We start from the raw sequence: 17,665 nt of genomic DNA on the forward strand, positions 1-17,665 counted from the left end.
ATCCTCGTAAGAAGACACAGTATTGCAAGAGACTTAAGCAGGAGGAATCTCTTATTCTATCTAAGGTACATATTTAATGATATGGTTCCCCCGTACACCGGAACAATTTTGCTTTCCTTTAACTTTAGTTATAACATATATTTACACTTTTTCCCACTTCAGGGAATATCCTTACAAATGGCAGAACATATCTGACAATGATCTAGCGAACCCACTATGAGGACAGGTGACCAACCATATCAGATACACACATGAGTGGGTAAATGGATATACACAATGTATGCCTAATCAGTGTTTCTTGGGTGCACACCAAACCAGGGATAATTATGAGGTGCATTTGTATCTGCATTGAGAAAATATACTTCTTTTAAACGTTCACAACAATTTGAGGGGCTTTTATAACACAAAGGCAATATGCAAATTTGGTTAATCTGGCCTGCATTGGGGACTGACACCAACCCGATTGACATCAAATCACTCTCTGGATAATAATGTTTAAAATGTTCTTGTTATCTTGAATTTAAATGTTTGCTGCATATTATCACTCCAAGTACCTTTCTATTAGATCAGCATTGACATACAGGACGTAGGTTAGGTTAACCACTTATGCTACCTGGAATTCTATCTTATTGTGTTGAACCTTTCTGATAACATTTTTCACATTGACTACTATGAGCAGATCGCGTGCTATTGGTTGGTTTCTTTATTGAATGTATCTCTAATATAACAAGAATGTCGTTAGAAGTTTTATATACAGTACAACTAATCGGGTTTTGTTCTTATTTTCCTCTCCCTGATAACTTTTTGTTTCTACTTTCTCTTCTATTATTGTATAATTTCATTTTACATGTATGTTACCATTACAAGTCATATGAAGATCATGATGTGGTTGAAAAGTGTGTCTTTTTCTTACCTCTCTTCCGCCTCTGCATACATGATTATTTTGTTGAACATTAATTAAGTGGTATTATAAAAGTCTTGCCTTGAGGAAGACCCAAGGTGGTCAAAACACGTGTTGGCAAATATTGGAAAAAATAAAAAATAAATCATAACTGTGATCCACACATAGACTGAGAAACAAATGCTTATTTCAAAAATACAAACTAAATAGATGTGACAGCGCATCTCCTTGGTTCAAGTAGCTTGTTTTGTCTCTTTAGAGTAGGTTGGGGTGACCTACAGTTCCTTAGTATTGCAGCAGTCTACATTCATAATTTCCAAATACAGTAGCCGGTTGACTGATTTACTCGAGCGCTCAAACACCTGGTACCCCGCTTTTTTGCTTTGTTTCCTCATAATATTTTGAATTCTTAGGTTGTACCTTAAGTAAACAATGATTTTGCTAATTGTGTACAATATTTAATTGTGCATAGATTCCTGGATGTGTTCCTCTTGTATTGCCACTCAGCTGGACAGTGGTTTACAGTTGAAGAGTACATTGCAGGAAGATTCCGGAAGTACAACAGTAACAGTGGCGACGAGACTGCCCCAGAGAGCATGTTGGAGCAGACTATGCTGGCCTTCAGTCACTGGACATATGAATATACCCGGGGCGAGTTGCTAGTTCTTGATCTACAAGGTAAGTGCCTTGTTTGTGCATGGTCTTTGGCACTGAGGTCCGAAGGCCTTAATTTTGCATGACTGATCTGGGTAGCAGATCTCATACATGCCAGTCTGCATATATGGTGCACTGTTTCTAGAATCAGTGAATTATACACTTCCGTCTTGTGCTGGAAGTGCTGTCATTTTTTTTCTGTTTGCAATCGGCTTGTATGCCCTTTGCGCCTCTTATTAAAGGGTTTTGCAGCTTTACATTACCTCCTCCTTATCATAGATGAGCACATTTACCCATTTGTTTTCCCAACATCCAAAACATCTTCTGTGATATTTTCCTTTACTTCCCAATTATCAACAGCAGCACCTTTGGCCAGGGCTGCTGTTCTTTATGCACTCATGGTTTCTCTCACCCTCATCAGTTTGCTTAAAGTACTCAATTATTTTTCTGTTCGCTTTCTTGTACATGGCCGATCAATATTGGCCACCCTGTGTCTGTGTGATCCACTACTACCCCAGGCACCATGAAGACTGATTCTGGGGACACCCTGTAGCTCATAGTGCTTTCTTACATGCTCATCCATGTTGGGTGCACCCCCTTACTGCAGGCCCTACCAGATGAGACCCCTAGAACTCCACCAAAGCGTAAGGGAATCCCCAGGGCATTTTGCTCTTGCCTCTCTACTCTACACAGGTACAGCTTGCACTTAACACTTCTCCAGAATTAGGAATTGCCAAAATGTGCAGTCACTGGTAGCAGATAACCTAGAAAGGCAGACTTCAGGCATAACAGATGTACCAGAAAATCTACAAGACTTCTGACTGGTGTTTTTGGGGAGTGGTGGGAGAGGGCCTCTCAAAGCCTAATGATGTCAATTGGGGGCATGCAAAGGTAGCATCTGCTACTCCGAGTGCTCATCCTTTCCTCCTGGTACTGCCTCTATGAAGAAATACGTAAACTAAAGAGAGAAAGGGAGACAAATAGAAAAATAACCACCAAGAATAAAGAAAGAATGGGGAGTAGAAAAGTAAAAAGGAAGAGTGAAAGAAAAAGGGCAAGAGAAAAGGATTGGGAAAGAAAGGAGAGGAACATAGACCAGGAAGAAAGAAAAAGCAAAGCATGAAAGACAGACGGAATTAACAAACAAAAAAGGAAGAAGACAAAGCAAAAGAAAGATAAGCAAAGTTAGAGTGCATGAGTTTCTAAAAATTAGCAAGAGTTCCACAGCGAACAGGATAGACCTAGATAAGGCAGCAAGATGGTGAAAAAGAAATACTCGCAGAAAGTAGAACAAGGAAATGAAAGAATGCCACTTGGGACCGAATAGGAGGGATGTAAAGAAAGGCTCAGAATGAGGTGAGGGATTGTCTAGGCCTTGCTTGGGAGAAACATGGTAAGGGACCTAAGCATAGGCTCATTACAGGCGCTCTTTTAGACATGCCTATCTAATAAGAATATTCTTTGATACTGACTTAGCATTTGTAGCGTGGTCCAATTTTATTTCCCCGTCTGATGGGTTCAATAAAGAAATTGATTCATTAATTGATCTTTACTATTTGAGACACAGACACGTCAGGCACTACCTGTTTGAGCCACATGACTTCGAAGATCAAAATCTAAGTTTTAAAAAAAAGGAATACATTGAAGTCATGTCTCATGGCAACAAGGCTATGTTCCATAGGTGCAGGCTCTTGACGCACATTCTATGCTATTTTTGTAAGGCAGGTTCTACCACAAATCCTTGGTGTTGGATTTAATGGAACACACGGGGATGAAAGAGATGGGCGACAGAGGAAAGACAATTATATAGTAAGGGAGAGAGACTGGGATAGGAGAAACGTGATTAGCATGCAAAGAAACTATATGGGAAAAGGGAGAAACAGCAAGATAATATAGGTGAGGGAAGCTGGGAGATCGAGGGAACATGCAACCCCAGAGAGGTGAAGGCTATATAACACATTTCAGGTGATATTGAATTTAGGACATGTGGGTGAAACTATAAATGGGGCAAGAGTGCAAGTGGGATAATGTGATAAGGGTATTCAATCTGGAGACAGATGAGGCAAGAAACAAATGAGATAAAATGAGTGGATTTCAGAGGTCAGGATAGAGTTCAGAGGGAATACTGTATGAGATGAACAAATTACTTACCCCTAGTAAGGTTTTTTCTACTGTATATTCCTACCGCAGATTCCTGTTCTTAGATAAATATTCTCCTGTTTTGCAGCTCTCGGAAACATTTTCCCAGCGGGTCGCTCTGTGCGGTCTGGCATTGAAGGGCATCGAGTCGTCTTTGTGACCGGGTGTGACATCGATACGGGAACAAATAGCGCAATCACCGCCCAGTAACCTTAGTTGTCCTTTTCCCCGCTGTTATGAGTCCCTCATAGCATTAGGGCTTCAGGAAAACCATCTTGAACCAATCACTGTTTGCTATGGTAACATCTCTGAAGAAGGGGAAGGCTTGCCTGACACCGAGATGAGTACAGCCATAAGAAACAGTGTATTATTTGTATGTTTCTTTATTTCGGTAAAACAAAGCATACCATAAAAACACAACAAAAAATAAGCAAACAACGATGTTACAAACAAAAATTAAAGTGATTGTGATCAGACATGTCCCCCATAATAGAAACCTTAAAAATAAAACCACCAACTTCAAAATGCACCAAACCTTAATAGAAATGCTCACAAAGGCAAAGCACATTTAAAAAGAAAATCAATACAGCCCACCCCGCCGAACAGGTTTCAAAGTGTGCTCCCTTATCGCTGAAAAAGCGGGGCAGAAAAAATAAATTTGCCAAATCTTCTCGAAGCGCTCCACAGAGCACACATGATTGATCCACGTTCCCCTTCAACCAAGCTGCAACCACATCTCTTAGATGAATACAATTAAAACGTGCCTTAGAAACAAGAATGCGCTGAGACTACTGCTGAGCCCAGCTCAAATACTTCTGCAAACCAGGGGATGTGATGATTGAATGTTTCCTATTGGCTGGTTTCATAAACTCCAGGTACTCTTATTCCAAATAAACTTGAGTACAGTTGTCTTTGCAGAATTTACGGCCGTAATAGATGAAAAAGCAATAGTAGAAACATTGTGATCCACACCCGCATCCACTAACGAGGCTTTTACATACCGAAGCCAAGGGATCTTCAAATGTGGAACTCTAAGCATAAGATAGCTATTGAATTCCTGGGTCAGATCAACTTTAGTATCTCCCCAAATTCTAAACCTGTGTCTGGCAGGTAAAGATGCAACAGTAAAGAAACAGTGAAGATAACCACTTGCCTGACACTGGGATGAGGCAGTTGGAAGAAGTCATACAGAATGTGAGTCCGACATCAAAAAGGGACTACAGTGACGAACTGGGGAAGCGTGATAAAAGGAGGAGTGGAAGTATCAGGGAGAGAGACCTGGGAAGTTCAAACCTGGGACGTGCCAGACACAACCACGAAACTGGAGATCCTCTGTGGGGAGGATCAGCACTGGAGAGAAAGGACACGGAGGAATGTGTCATGCTGGGGAAGCCAAACACAAGAAAAGCAGCAACAGAAGAGCAGTGGTGTGTTTTCTATGTAATTATTTTGCTTTTATGTAGGTCACCTAACAAAAAGACCAATTCTTTTTGGCCGATTTTAGGTGGCCTACAAAAAGCAAAAATATGACATTGCTTTGCCCCCACCCTCTGGCGTGATTAGTTCGAATAAGGGGGATTTCACCTCCGAACCACCTACCCTCAGGCCCTGCCATCTCCCTTCCCACGCAAGACTCCTCCAACCCAAACACACATAAACAAGAAACACCACACACATACACTTACCCATTCTCCCCCAAAAGTGCTTCCAGGTCCTGGTGTGTCTGTCAGACCCTTTGCACACTTGTGCGCAGGGCTTAGGGCGTCTGCCGTCGTATTCTCCTTCCTGGCGACATGAATTGCTGACAGGGAGATCTTGTTCTGTATTGCCAAGAACCAGAGCTGCATTGTCTCTCTGCAAGGGACAGTTACTCTACACCACCTCTTTTGTTGATGTAGTGCATGGCCACTTTGTTGGTCATATTCGACCAAAGAGGCGGGCAAACCCCATAACTCATTGACACCCGGGGTACAGAACAGCATGACAACAAAGAATCTGGTGTTGCATGGAATTATTTAAAAACCTAAATAATCAAAACTCATTACTCAAGCCATCAATAGGCATGGCACTAACAGAATCCAGAACAAAATAGAGGGAAACAATATTAAAAAAAAAAAATACATTTAATGATAATACTGTTATATCCTACAGCATAGGACATGATCAAATCACTATTGATAGAAAAACACTTACGTATTTTGATATGGTTTTAAATACTTTTGGCATAAGACAAAATAAGGTGCTAACCAGTGCTTGGTAGAAAAGGGAAGTGTGACTTCAAACAAGTTCCATTTCAGAAAGAAATAGACCCACAAGTACCAAGAACATATTGTGAAACAATGTTTGTTCCCTAATGATAACAATGTAATAAAGAAAACAATCTGACGTATGTCGGAATGTTTGCTTTATTACATTGGTAATAAGTGTTTTTCTTTCACCAGTGATTTGATCATGTCCTATGTTGTAGTATATGTGGAAAAACGTTTTACAGGTGCACACCAAGTATTTTGTGTATGTATGTAACTAGTTTGGGATTAGTAGTTAGGTGCAGAGGAGTATGTAGCAACCGTGACTCTAGGTAGCTTTCATAAAAAACGAGGGGAAGAAGTCGTCCACGATCTGTGGAGCACTCGCGTCCCCTGCACACTCTAGGTTTTGTCAAGTGACAAACAATGTAAACTTATCAGTAAATCTGGACTTGTGTCCGTTAAAACCAATAATTTTTAGAAAGTGGAATGACCACTTATACATCCATGTTCAAATAATTTCAATCAATCATATATTTGCATTTTTATATAAAATAAATATTCATAAATTTCCAAACAAAATACATTTTTGACACAATGTTTTACAATATTTGATTCATATTGTGTGATGCATATCTGTCAATATATTTTATAGTGTCAACTTTAAACGATGAGCTCTACGCATTTCGAGAATTCAGTTCCCTTCATCAGGAGCAATAGTTCACCTAGTATTCAACTTTCTTATTCAATCTTCTAGTTCAATCAGCATTGTGTATGACGAGGTAAAAGAACAGGGTGTGCATTAGCTCTATCGGTCTACTATACTCAAAACTTCATTGGTGTTGCCACTTATGTAACACTGCTCTACCTCTCATCGGTGCCCTCTGGAGATCCCTGTGTGGGAGGTGTTGTTAATTTATGATTTAGCAGGAATGTCAGGTTTATAAGAAAGCGCCCACGTGGAAGTATTCATTCCATATGGGTTCATACTGTCCAATTTATCTATACAGTACAGTTCCGTTTGGTCGAGTCTCTTTGCGTTATCCCCTCCTCTTGGTGATCTTTGTACTACTTCTAGTACCAAAAATCTCAGTTGTGCAACTGTGTGCCTTCTTTCTGCAAAATGCCTCGATACAGGTGAGCGAATGTTATTAGTCCTGGTATTACTTTTGTGCTCATTGCACCGTTCTTTTATTTTTTGAGCAGTCTGGCCCACATAGTTTACTCCACAGGGCCAATGCATAAATGACAGAGTTTGTGTTGCAAGTGGCAAAGTGTTTTAACTTTATCTTTGTGCCTGTCCGTGGGTGTCTGACATAATCCCCTTTGGTTACGTTATTGCAATGTAAGCGGCCAAAAGTGCCCAGTTTCTTGGTCTGTATGGTTGTTGGTGGTCACTAATCCCTTCTGCCTTCATAAGTTGATCCCTTAGATTTTTTCCTCTTTTGTATGCTATGAGTGGTGGTTCTGGGAACAGTTTTTGTAGTTGAGTATCGAGTTGTATAATCCTCCAATTTTTTTTTAACCAGCCGTGTAATGTGGTGACTTTGCCTTGAATAGTTTAATGTGTATAAGAATGGGATGTCTTTATTCTCTGTTTTCTTTTATAATAGATCTTCTTGGGTGGTTTGTATGGATCTATCTCTTGCTGCTTTGATTACCTTTTCCGGGTAACCCCTTTCTGTGTATTTAGATGCCATTTTGTCCGTTTTGATTGTCAACATCGATTCTTGGGAGATAATACGTTCCGCTCGAAGAAATTGGCCTATAGGGGAGGTTGCACTAAAGATTGTATGTAGTGCACTACAATGCACAAATATTAGGAATATGTTTCTATTCTCCACCAAAGACATGTTTATAACATGACAATCACCTGGACAAGGATAGATGTGCTTTCAACAATAATACATTTTTTTGTAAAACATCTGTATCATTGATTATGCACTGTATTACAGAATGTATATAGTGCACTACAACATCTAAAACGCTGTTGTAACAACTTGCCTTTAGGATCTTGTGCATTCATTAGGCTGATGAGAAGTGCAGCATATAACCTTGATAACTTTCTAGACCTACTATAGAATCAATATACTAATCACCCTAGGTGGAGATTGTGAGCTTGGGTGTCCCTGGGGGCCCCCCACTAACTATACCTATTTAAAGAATATAACGCAGGACCGTCGCGCAATGACATCATTTGTTTTACTATGACATCACCGCGCTGATGTGCATAGGCGCCTAAATGCTGCTTTTCAAGTTGTTATCTTATATCTCTGGCGGTGCACCACTGAGCTGACTTGCGAACTCTCGAACCAGATGAGGGAAGCACCAGACACTGAAGGTGAGCAAGCGCCCATAAACATACCATACAGACCACACATCATTTTGATTGCGGCACGTTTATTTACAAGTCGCTTTCATTTTACCTTTAGATTTCTCTACACCTGCACGGCTTATGGCTGCTGAATCTACTATTGAGTTAATTGACAATCTCCAGAACCTTATGAGCGAGGGGCCATACATTAGAGGTAAGCGAACGCCATTGGACATAGCAGATGGAACACAGGCATTTTCATTGCAGCACGCTTCTGACATGCCGCTTTCACTTCATTTTCAGATCTCTCTACACCAGAGGCAGACAACTGCCAGATCCTTTTAAACTGACGACCTCTCATTGTCAGCTCATTCAGGTGTGCGTCCCACCTTTACAGAGATGTGTCCGTCACTGCTTCTCCCGGCAACACGTTCTCTGTGCAAGTCCACCACAGGAGATCCTGAGCGTCTTTGCTTGGGACATGAATCAAGTAAATCATACTGCCAGAGAACTGAGACAATTGAGATCTGAGGGCCCATTGGGACGATTTTATTATCAATCGAGCCTCTTGCACCAGGAAGATGCAGGATGCCAGGAGGCCGAGCAATGGTAAGAAGTCCAGGGCTGGCAGATAGTGGGCATTCTGGAACTTGGATACTATCTGTAGGATGTGTAGAGCCCTCTCATCAGGGGAGGGGTGGGTAGAGTGGGAACCTTGCCTGAGGGCGACTCCAGGACCGCTCAGATGAATTGGAAAATTTGAGACGGTGTCAGTTGAGATGTCTTTAAATTGAGGGAGAAACCCAGCTTGTGACGAAGGTGGCAAGTGCAGTTGAGACAATTCAGGACTTGATCGACAGAACGTGCCCTGATTAACCAATCATCCAGCTAAGAAATTATGTGAATCCCTCTATTTCTGAGACTGGTTGCCACTACCGTAAACATGGGGCAGAGAGGTAAGGCAGATCTCGAAATTGGTAGTGAGTGTTGCCTTTGATGAACCTCGAGTACTTCCTGTGCTTTGGAAGATCGACACATGGAACTAAGCATCCTTTAGGTCGAGTGATACCAACCATTCCTGCATTTCTAGGGGCTGGAGGATCTGCAAGAATGTTACTATCTTGAATTTGTTCTTCCTGAGGAACTTCTTCAAATGCCTCAGGTCCTCGATGGGTCGCAGACCTCTGTCCTTCTTTGGGACCAAGTAATAGTGGGAGTACCATCCCCTGTTGTTTTCCTGTAAAGGTACAACTCTATGGCATCCTTCTCCAGAAGAGATGAAACCTCTTTCAGGAGCAGTCGGTCTAGAACTGGAGGTAGTCTCACGGAGAGGGGAGCAATCTGGAGGTAACTTTAAAAAGGGGGGCAGTAATCCTGAGTGACTACCTATGCATCTGAAGTAATGGCGCACCATTTTTGCAAATGGTGTGACAGATGCCCCCTACCAGTGTAGCATGGCAGAAGTCATTACAGAGGTTTTGCAGCAGGAGTCGCACTGGAGGGGACAGATATGGAAGTTGCCTGTATCTTACCTCCTCTACCTCTGGAAGGTCGAATGAAGCATCTGACCTTGGCGGTTGGCTTCCCTTTCTGTTCATAATTGTAAGGAAAGGGCTTGTCTTTCCATTGGGTTGAAGGCTGAGCTGGTTGCCTTATTGCCACCCCTAAAGACTTTGCCACAGCCTTGGCAGCCTGTAATTTTTCACTGCCTTTGGGCCGAAAAGGTGTGTACCATCCAAAGGCATGTCAAGCAGTTTTGCATGGACATCCTGCGCAAATCCTGATTCTGAGCCAGGCGAATCTTCGCATGATGGAAGAGGCCGCCATAGATCTCCCAACAGTCGGCCGCGTCGAGTCCTTACTGAAGTGATTGGCGCATAGCCTCCTTTCCAACTTTCACTACGTTAAGGAAGGCTTTCCTCATTTCCCCCTCAGGGATGTGCTCAGCTGCCTCGGTTATAACAGACTATAAGGTGTGTGTATATTTAGACAAAGCACCAGAAGAATTAACTGCTATTAGTGGCGTACTACCAGAGGCAAAATCTTTTTTAGCTAGAACATCAAAACGCTTGTCATCTCTGTCAGGTGGTAAAGAGGGATAGGCGCTAGCCTTGTTACCAGTAGTTGCAGCCTGTACTACCAGACAATGATGTGCTGGATGTCTAGTAAGGAAATTTTCAATCAGACAAGGCTGGTCTGTATTTATTAGCAAAATCCTTGTGGGCATCTGTCCCCGAGCGGGATTCTTCGATAGCTCCATGAGGGCATTTTGTATGGCATTGGGCAAGGGCAGGAGAGGTTCAGAGGTTGTGTCCTTGTCTAGGGTGTCTGTCAAGACACATTCTGTTATGTCACTGGCTGGGGGACCCCAACCTAAGGCATTGGTTACCTTTGCCATCACCCGCCTGTATGCCACGTTAGAGTGGGCAAGAGGATTTTCTTGTAGGAATTCTACCTCAGGAGAGGTGTCCAAGCCACCTGCATTGTGCAGGACAGAGGCTAGATCAGATAGCCTTTATTCCTCCTGAAAATCCTCAGGATGTGTAGGAAGAGCCATTGGTTCCAACCTGAAGGCAACCCGGTCGTCATCCTGATCAAAAATGTCCTGGAAAGAGGACATAAAATCCCTAGCAGACTTCAGAACAAATCTATTCGATGGATCTTCGACTGTAGTCAATGAATGCTTTTATGACAATGACGGCGCTGATGGAGCAGATGTAACGCTGAAGAACGCATCAGCGATTGATGATGATGGTGGCGTACTTGGAGACTTCCAAGATGAATGACATGGGGCCAAATTGAAGGCTCTCTCCTTTAAAGCTTAGGCGTAATAACTTGGCACAAGCCTCAATCCGTCACAATGTGGTCGGTATCGAGGCACCACAGACAAACTCTGTGAGGATCGGTGAGTGATATTTTTGTGCCGCAGGTTTTTTAAACCCAAGGATTTTGGAGTAGACATGATGAAGAAATCTAAGAAAATTCAAAGGAATTTTAAAAAAGAAAATGATCAGATAATTTCTCTGAGACGAAGTTCCTGAGTAGCACACTGGGCGTGCGGAGAAAAGGAACTGAGGTCACAGGTGCGGCTAGCACACTGTTTGTACCCACATCCATGTCACATCCGGTCACAAAGACTCCTCGATGACCATTGACGCCAGAGCACACGATGTCCCCTGCTGGAAAAAAGTTTTGCAGAGCTGAAAAGCAGGAGAATCTGTATGTAAGATGAGGAATCCGTGGGAGGACACAATCCATTAGGAGTGGAAAATTGAAAGGATACTATAGTTCACCCTGATTGCACATTGCTTTATTTTGCACCTAGATTCGATTTCTTGTAGTTTTAAAAATATTTCTGTCATTTTAGAAATCTGTTTTTAAAAATGTGAAAGTATCAGATTTTATTTACTCAGCACCTTAAAATCACCACTTGTATTGTTTTATCGTTCTGAACTGCTGCTTTCTGCTTAATGCACTTCTCAGCAACCTTTACATAGGACGTGCATTTGGAATTAGAAGTACTTTGTGTTTTGTAGTTTGTGCGCTTTATATTCCATTGTCGGGCGCATCAGCGCTGGCACGTTGGGGTTTAGCTAGTCTGAGCTAGTCCATTTTCTGTGTCTTTGTGGCTCGCATTGTATTTGGTCGGAAGATAGTGTCCCGCTTCAGAAATCATGTATAATCTGATAAATTGTATGTTTTGCACGTAACGCTTTTGAAATGGAGTTACACCTGGACTTGACAGCTTTTTTAGCAACTCGTAAAGCAGCCATGGACTCCATTGTTAATAACTATATGAATCTAAATACGAGTGAGAGTAGAAATTAGACAGTGGCAGCATAAGCCTTGTAATACACAAATGAAGGCGGGTGGACAGTACAGTACTGAAGGATAAGAAGTATATATTGAGGTTCAAACTAATTTAAAAGATCAACTGTTAATGCAGACGGTAGTGCAGCTGCAACCTATTTTATGTCTGAATGCCCCCAATGATAAGAATAACAATATATCGGGAAACATACATTTAGAGGTATTGGATTGACTAATTATGGGCCCCATATCGCAAAATCGACAAATTATGAAGCAGCGATCATGTTAAAGATACTAAAAATTCCAAGGCATTTATAAATTGGTGTAGGACTGGATACCAGCTAACTGGCTTTGTCTGAACAGCGCCAAGACCGGCTTTATTTGCGTCCCCACAAGCTAGAGCAAAACTGGTCCCATGTTATCTAAATTTCACTGTAGATGGCCACTGTATAGAAATACAGGATAAAGTTAAAACACTGGGTGTGGTTTTAGACCCCTCATTTGGCGCGGATGCTCAAGTGGATAGTGTAGTAAAAAAGTCCCAGTACCATTTTAGTTTATTGAGATCAGTGAAACCATATGTTATTAAAAGGAATTGTGAAATTTTGGTCCAGGCAACCATTGCGTCTAAATTAGATTATTGCAATGCATGCTTGCTTGAAGCTAATAAGAGTTGCATAAATAAACTCCAAATACTACAAAATGATGCAATGTGCATTGTCATGAACATATCTAGGAGAGAACACATTACCACTGTCAGAAAGGAACTTCACTGGTTACCATTTGCAGCCGGGATTTTTTCATGGTAATTGCCTTGACACATAAATGCTTGTTTGAATCTGCATCTTTATATCTTAAAGACTTGTTTTGCAACTGCTGGGAAGAGTCACTAGATCCAGCGATACATTTTGACTTGTATGCCCAACTGCTAAGGGGCAATGGACATTCCTTTCCCGTACAGGCTGCAATTGCCTGGAATGGGCTGCCTGTTGATTTTCCAAGGGAGAGTAATCTCCTTACCCTCCGCAAATGGTTGAAGACAATATTAATTAACTTAGACTGTTTCCACACATGATAGGACTCAAACTGCTTTAAACATGTCTTGTTATCATTTTTACTGTTGTACGTTTTGTTGGTTTACAGTGATAATTTCGACAACAAAAATGTCGAAAGTCAAAATATCGAAAAGAAAATGTCGAAAAAAAAAATGTCGACTTTTTTTTTCAATGCATTTTTTTTTAAATGGGGGGGTTCCCCCCAGCCCCCCTTTTTTTTTTTACATTTTTCCCTATTTTTTAACTCCCGAACCCCTAAAATAAATATATAATAAAAAAAAACGAAAGTCGACATTTTTTTTTCGACATTTTTTTGTCGACATTTTTGTCTGTCGACATTTTTTTTCGAAATTATGACCACCCACCCGTTTTGTTAACATGCGCCCTGATGCCTGCGGGCTGCGGCGCGTAAGAAATAGATAAAATAAATGTAATAGATGAGTAGGTATGGCGGGGGAACGGTTGTAAAACATACTCCACGTCACTCCATTATGTCTTCATAGATGCTTTAGGTTACTTCGCCAGATAAGATATTATATGAGGGGACTGTGATGAATCTGATGGACACATCACAAATTCCCTGGCGGTGTCCTCCTCTGATCTGGCCTGGTGACGGCAACCGCTACCTGATCCTGACCCTGGGGGGTGATTACATGAGGGAGGATCACATGGGGGAGACAGCTACCGGGAGAGATGTCATGACTTCTTTATACCAGACGCAGTAGCCCCCCCTTGCCATGAGGAAGACCCTCTAATACCCAAAGCTGTGGTGACATATTGTCGGTTATTGGGATTCCCTTTGAAGAGGAAGTAAAGAAACTTCTTCTCGTTTTTTCCTTGGGTCAAAACCCAATCTTTGGCCTAGAAGAACAAAGCTCCAACAGAACCCTATTTGCTTCTAATACCCCTTTGTATGAAGATGTCCGCTCATGTAAAACTACTGAGAAAAACAACCTAAATACTATAAAACCATTGGACTCCACCTCCTATAATCCCCTAAGTACTGAGACGAGGATGATGGAGCTGGTACAAGGTAATAGAAGCCTGACGCTCAATGTGCAGACTGGTTGTTCTACAGAAATACCTGTGTGTGGAACATTTAAAGCTGCCAACAGCAGTACAGACAGCGCAGGAGAAGACGTTGGCTCCAAAGAGAAGGCTTTGGAGGGCGGGGGACATGTACCGGTATGGCAGAGCAGAGGCATCTGCAGAAGGAGAAACGCGAGAGCAGGAAGTGCTGTGGAGACGCCGAGAGCCGCAAGAGAGTTCCAGGGTGCTCAGTAGCTCAACGAAGCACATGTGGAGCAAAGTTTGAACAAATATGGCAGCAGACAGATATACTGAGTACACCACGGTATATACAGTTTTGGTGATACAGAGGAATTATGAAACGCATATGAAGTCCTGGCAAGAGAAAGATACCAGGCATTTCAAACACATGAGAAGTCATGGCAGGAGAGTATACCAGGCAAGTGAAACCACAAAGAATCCTGGCTGGAGAGTATACCAGGAGAGTTGCAAAGCTACAAGAAATACTAAAAGAGGAACAGCGTTTGTAGACAAAAGAGATGTTTATGTTACAGAAAGGCAGCTGCAGAACATGTTGTCTAACAGGAACCTTGTGAACCCAGGAGAGAGACACAAGGAACTGTTAGTAAAAGAGACATTGCCATCTACTTTGTATCCAGGGGAAGGGAATCACCCTCTGGGTCCAAGGTATTTCACCTTGGGAACATTTTTGTTGGATTTATTTTAATCTTTAGTTGTGAACACTTTTTTGGCCAATATCAGCTTGAAAACATTTAATTGTACCCTTTATTGTTTTGTTTGTAGTGTCAGGTTTCAGGATAGGACATTTTGGACACAAGAACGGCTTTCCAGTTATTGATATCCTGACACAAATCGATCCTTAGTTTTTAGTTTATAGGTACGGAAACTCCTCTTTAGCATAGAGTGAGAGAGACATTTTCCCAACCCATTTTAATTTGAATAAACATGACAACTTTGTGTCCGGCTTTCATTTCTGACACCTCACAGGACGCACCGGTCGCCACCACCTAGGTCACATCTCTCTAACTGACTTTCTCCCTGGGACCTCTGAATGGTTCATAGCCTGCACATTCCACTATAACCTCACACTCACTCTGACATCCACATCAACCCAGAGCAGCTCAGAGACAAACACATAAGACAGTTACAACAGAAACTAGGAGAAATTAATGATAAAGAATGTGAGGCATGTGAAGGTGAACAGGGAAATGTACAAAATAGAAGCAAGAGAGTGTAAAAAAGGAAGAAGATGGAGGTAAACAGAAAACTAAGAAAAAACCTGAATAGTTGGTTTTGCAACAGTAGAAGCCTTGGAAAGGAGGTGGTGGGAAAGAAATGAGAAATGCAAATGAGATAGTTGGAGAAATGGGATGCGGATGAAGCTGATAGTGGTGGAGATGAGGGATAAAATGAGAAATGGAGATGATTATGATACAGATAAAGATGAATGTGAGAGGTGAAATGAAAGATAGATGCAAGAAGATGAGGAAAGAGGGCCCGGAAACCAGGAGTGATAGGGATTTCAGAATCCAAGATAGTGGTGAGGGCTCTACACCAAACTAGCAATCATTGGTGGCGTTATGACCGCCTACATTTGGGAAGAAAAAGGTGCAAATTTGGCCAGCATATCACTTGTAACAAAAAAGTTACAAGGGATTGAATGCCCACATACCGAAAATGTCCCAAAAAAAGGACTCAGCACTGGGAGCAAAAATGGAAGTGCGTGAAAAAGAGATGCAGTGGGGAAGATAAAAGCGGAAACTGGGTGAAATAGATTTGAAAATATAGCCCAGATAAACTTGACCGGCCTCAAATGTTATTTCGCACATTGCATGCTTACTTTAGGAATTCGCCAGGGCAACAATGTTCATAGCCTTTAACCCCTTAACTGCTGAGGGAAGCTGCGGGGGGAGAAAATAGCAAAAAAGTTACCAAATGTTGTGTTTTTTTCAGAAAATGCATTGTTTTCTTGTAAGAGCTAGGAGCAAAAGGTTTGCAGTTCTGAATTTGCCATTTTCCAAACTTTCAATAAAAGGTTGAGTGAAAAGAAAAAAACATCTTTTTCATAAGTGTACCCTCTGTTTTGTGGAAGGTAGGCGATCCCCCCCCCTTTTCTTTTTTATAGGACATGCTTGCACGGAATGGAAGAGGAAGGTAGGAAAAGCTCAACGGGAACACAGAAAGGCATACATTTCTGAAAAGAACATACAATTCCATGTTCAGGAAGGGGTCATTTGCACAGGTAAGGCAACAACTATGTACCCATAATTCCAATAGTTCGGCAGAAAATTGGAAAAGAAACAGAAAAAAAAGTATGTGCTCGACACATTTTCACTAGTAAGGTAGTGGCTTTCAGGAATATTAAGTAAAGGAATGTACTGTTACATTCCCCTGACTCTTCTAGTTAGGAAATCACACATTGTTTGTAAGGTTCCCAAAACAAGCAATACCACGAGCCAAAAACCAAGCCATCGTACACAGTATTTTTATGCCGATGGCCTAAACCGACGTACTTAGCATTTGAAAATAAGAAAAACCAGTTTGGTGAAGGATACATTTTTTGAAAGGGCATAGATGGACCTTTTGAATGATGGGTGACTTGCGCAGGTCACGAAAGAGTACAGTGCCTAAAGCAGCGACTAAATGTAGGGCACATTTACGAAATTATAGGGTTGTGTAACAAACTGCAATAGGAAAATCTATGAAAACGTTATCACAACCAAGATAAAACACATGTCCTACCTTCCCACATTCCCGCAGGAGTCCCGATAAAAATGGTACCTCACATGTGTGGGTGCGCTTACCTGGGCACAAAGGGAAAAGGTTAAACCACTGGTACACCAAACGGCCTGGGGAAGACTGGATTTGGCTTTGTGGACAACCCACACATTTGGGCCTGAGGTGTTGTAGCCACCAAGGAAAACAATGACACCCCATGCGTTTCTGAAAAGAAAATACCTGTACGAATCCAAAGAGGTCTCACTTGCGTGTGTCGCGCTACAATTTATTACCCAGAATGCCCACGTTCCCACAGGTGTACCTCACGTGTGGGTGCACTGACGTGGCTGCATAGGGAAAAGGCTAAACCACTGGTATACCGAATGCCCTGGGGAGACTATATATTTATAGTATTTTTTGCCTTCTGGACAACCCACAGATTTGGGCCTCCGGTGTCACAGCCACCAAGAAAAACAATGAACCCCATGCATTTCTGAAAAGAAGATATCCGTGGGAATCCAGAGGAGGTCTTACTTGCGTGCGTTGCGCTATAATTTATTACCCAGAATGCCCAGCAAAGTCCAAAATATAAGGAGAAAACACAATTTTGCGAAATTTGCCACCAAGAAACCACAGAAAGAAGCGTGCAACAACACATGTCCTACCTTCCCACAGGTGTTGTGAGAAACCCTGGCTAATCCCCGGGGATCTGTCATCCAGGTGGCCACGACACAGCCACAGCCATTGCTATTGCATCTAGTTCCTGGGGGTGGACCAG

At 42.0% G+C, this 17,665-nt stretch overlaps 1 protein-coding gene across 1 annotated transcript in view; it reads left to right on the top strand.

The window, feature by feature from the left end:
- The window catches only part of LOC138504450 (transient receptor potential cation channel subfamily M member 7-like), a 1,624,316-nt gene that overhangs the window by 1,537,498 nt on the left and 69,153 nt on the right, over positions 1 to 17,665 (top strand). Inside the window, exon 36 of the mRNA XM_069624957.1 lies at positions 1,374 to 1,579. Within this exon, the coding sequence (XP_069481058.1) occupies positions 1,374 to 1,579 (206 nt within the window). The remainder of the gene's footprint in view (positions 1 to 1,373; positions 1,580 to 17,665) is intronic.

The sequence above is a fragment of the Ambystoma mexicanum genome, chromosome 11 (genome assembly GCF_040938575.1).
Source record: "Ambystoma mexicanum isolate Mex_15411 chromosome 11, UKY_AmexF1_1, whole genome shotgun sequence".
In the NCBI taxonomy this organism is placed as follows: domain Eukaryota; kingdom Metazoa; phylum Chordata; class Amphibia; order Caudata; family Ambystomatidae; genus Ambystoma; species Ambystoma mexicanum.